The sequence below is a fragment of the Nestor notabilis genome, unplaced genomic scaffold, assembly GCF_000696875.1.
Source record: "Nestor notabilis isolate BGI_N333 unplaced genomic scaffold, ASM69687v1 scaffold11364, whole genome shotgun sequence".
Taxonomy (NCBI): domain Eukaryota; kingdom Metazoa; phylum Chordata; class Aves; order Psittaciformes; family Psittacidae; genus Nestor; species Nestor notabilis.
The window spans coordinates 25,114-26,983 of NW_009926918.1; the positions used below are offsets into that span (position 1 = coordinate 25,114).

The 1,870-nt window shown below is 53.6% G+C and overlaps 1 protein-coding gene across 1 annotated transcript in view; it reads right to left on the reverse strand.

Annotated features, from left to right (window-relative positions):
• The window catches only part of IPO13 (importin 13), a 23,103-nt gene extending 22,725 nt beyond the window's left edge, over positions 1–378 (reverse strand). The window contains exon 1 of the mRNA XM_010013815.1: positions 4–378. Within this exon, the coding sequence (XP_010012117.1) occupies positions 4–309 (306 nt within the window). The 5' untranslated portion in view covers positions 310–378. The remainder of the gene's footprint in view (positions 1–3) is intronic.
• Positions 379–1,870: the final 1,492 nt, after the last annotated feature.

Consider the following 1,870-nt stretch of genomic DNA (forward strand, 5'->3'; position numbering starts at 1 on the left):
CGCCTGGAACATGCGCACCATGTCTGCCACAGCGCAGGGCCAAGCCTCCGGCATCATGCTGAGCGCTAGGGAGGCCAGTGCCACACAGAGCCGGGTCAGCACGATCTTGGAGCCGCTGGCGAAGCGGGTGATGTGGGTGAAGAGCTGCGACTTGAGGGTCTCATACTGGTCGGCTGGGATGTCATTCCAGTAACGGGAGATTTTAATGTGGAGAGCACTGGCGCCAAAGTACTGGATCTCTGGCACCTTGTCCATGTGGAGAAGCAGCCAGCTGAAGTGCCATGCCTGTGGGGACACCTGCGCCTGCATCAGCCATTTCTGAGCCAAGTTCTTGTTCTCGATGTTTGGGTCGTAATATAGCTGATGGAGAGCCTGGAAGAGAGAGGGAAGGATCTTAGAGCAGCCAAGGAGCGCCACCATGGCTGGTCCACCTGGGGAAGGCTCACTGGGATGGAGCCCAGCACCTGGGCTGCCCCTGCCCTGCACAGCCAGCGCCTCTCCCCCCATCAGACTGTGTTAAGGGGCATCCCCCCTTGTGCTCTCAGCAAACTGAGAGCAGTCTGGCAGTGGGTGAGGACCTGCAAGGCATTCTCCCTCTCTTCCTCTCATGCTGCACTCGAGAAATTTCTTTTCCTTAGTCATCTCCCATCTTCACCTTCAATCATGCTGAACCTGCCTGCTTCCCTGCTGATGTGCCAGCACTGGGGTAGGCACAGGATCCCTCTGCCACAGGAGGGCTGTAAGGAACACGGCACACCAGCACTCCTGACCCCAACATGCACTGGCTCTCAGAAAGATGCTGCAGGTGCACCAGCTCTCAGGAGCAGCACAGCCCAAAGCCTGCACTTGGGAGCCCAAGGAGCTCAAGAGCCACTGCAGATATCTTCGTCTGTCAGATTGTACAGAGCCCCAGTCACAAAACTCAGGGATTAATCCCTTCATAGAGTCCCTTTGAAGTATTCCTAAACCTGCCAAGTTACAGCTGAGTCAGGAGACTGGACACCTAAGCCCGCCTTCTGCCACCACCTCCTGCAACAGTCCAGCACTGCTCACTCCGTCTCCCCATATAGAGAAGGGGAACATCACTTACCTGCTCTGACAGCTTTGGGAAATCTAGTTACTGCTTTACAGAGCTCAAATCCATGTGAACAGCCCCACACCGGCTGCAAGGCTTTATTTGCAGAGGAATATTACACAGATCTTAAGGGCAATATTAGTTACCTATCTTGCGTGGGTGCAATTGGTAACCAGTGATGACCTCGCACATGGAGGGGGGATAAACTACTCCTTGCCTGAACTCCATCTTCCAGCAGGGATGTTTTCTGCCTGGCACAGCACATTTCATTTCAAATCACTGATGCACATGCCAGGATCAAGTACAACCAATGGCATTTCTCAGGCTATCAGGCACCCGTCGCACCCCACCAGCAAATTGAAGGATGATTCCAGCAGGTGCAGAGGATTTTTTGTGTCCCCATCCTGGCTCCAGGTCTCAAATATCCTCCTCCTTGCCCCCCCCCTAAAAAGCTCTATAAAATTCTTGCATGGTTCTTGTACCCAGGAGAGGATTTAAAACCCCTATTTTTAAGCATGCAGAGCTGGCAGCCTGGGGCACAGGAACAAGCTTCCCAAGCAAGCGCTTGTGCCTCCTGCTGCCTCCCAGCACAAGACCAAAAAGCAGGACAAAATGGCAGGAACCTTACAGAGACGGTGTTGCCTGGGCCATCATTTGAAACACCTCTGTTCAAGACTTTGTGGCAGGGGAAAATGAGGATAACCTCTTTGTAAGAAAGAAAGAGGTTATGAAGTACATTGTAGGAGACGGAGCCAGCCAGCACGGGTTGCAGCGGGACAGGCGTCTGTCCCACTA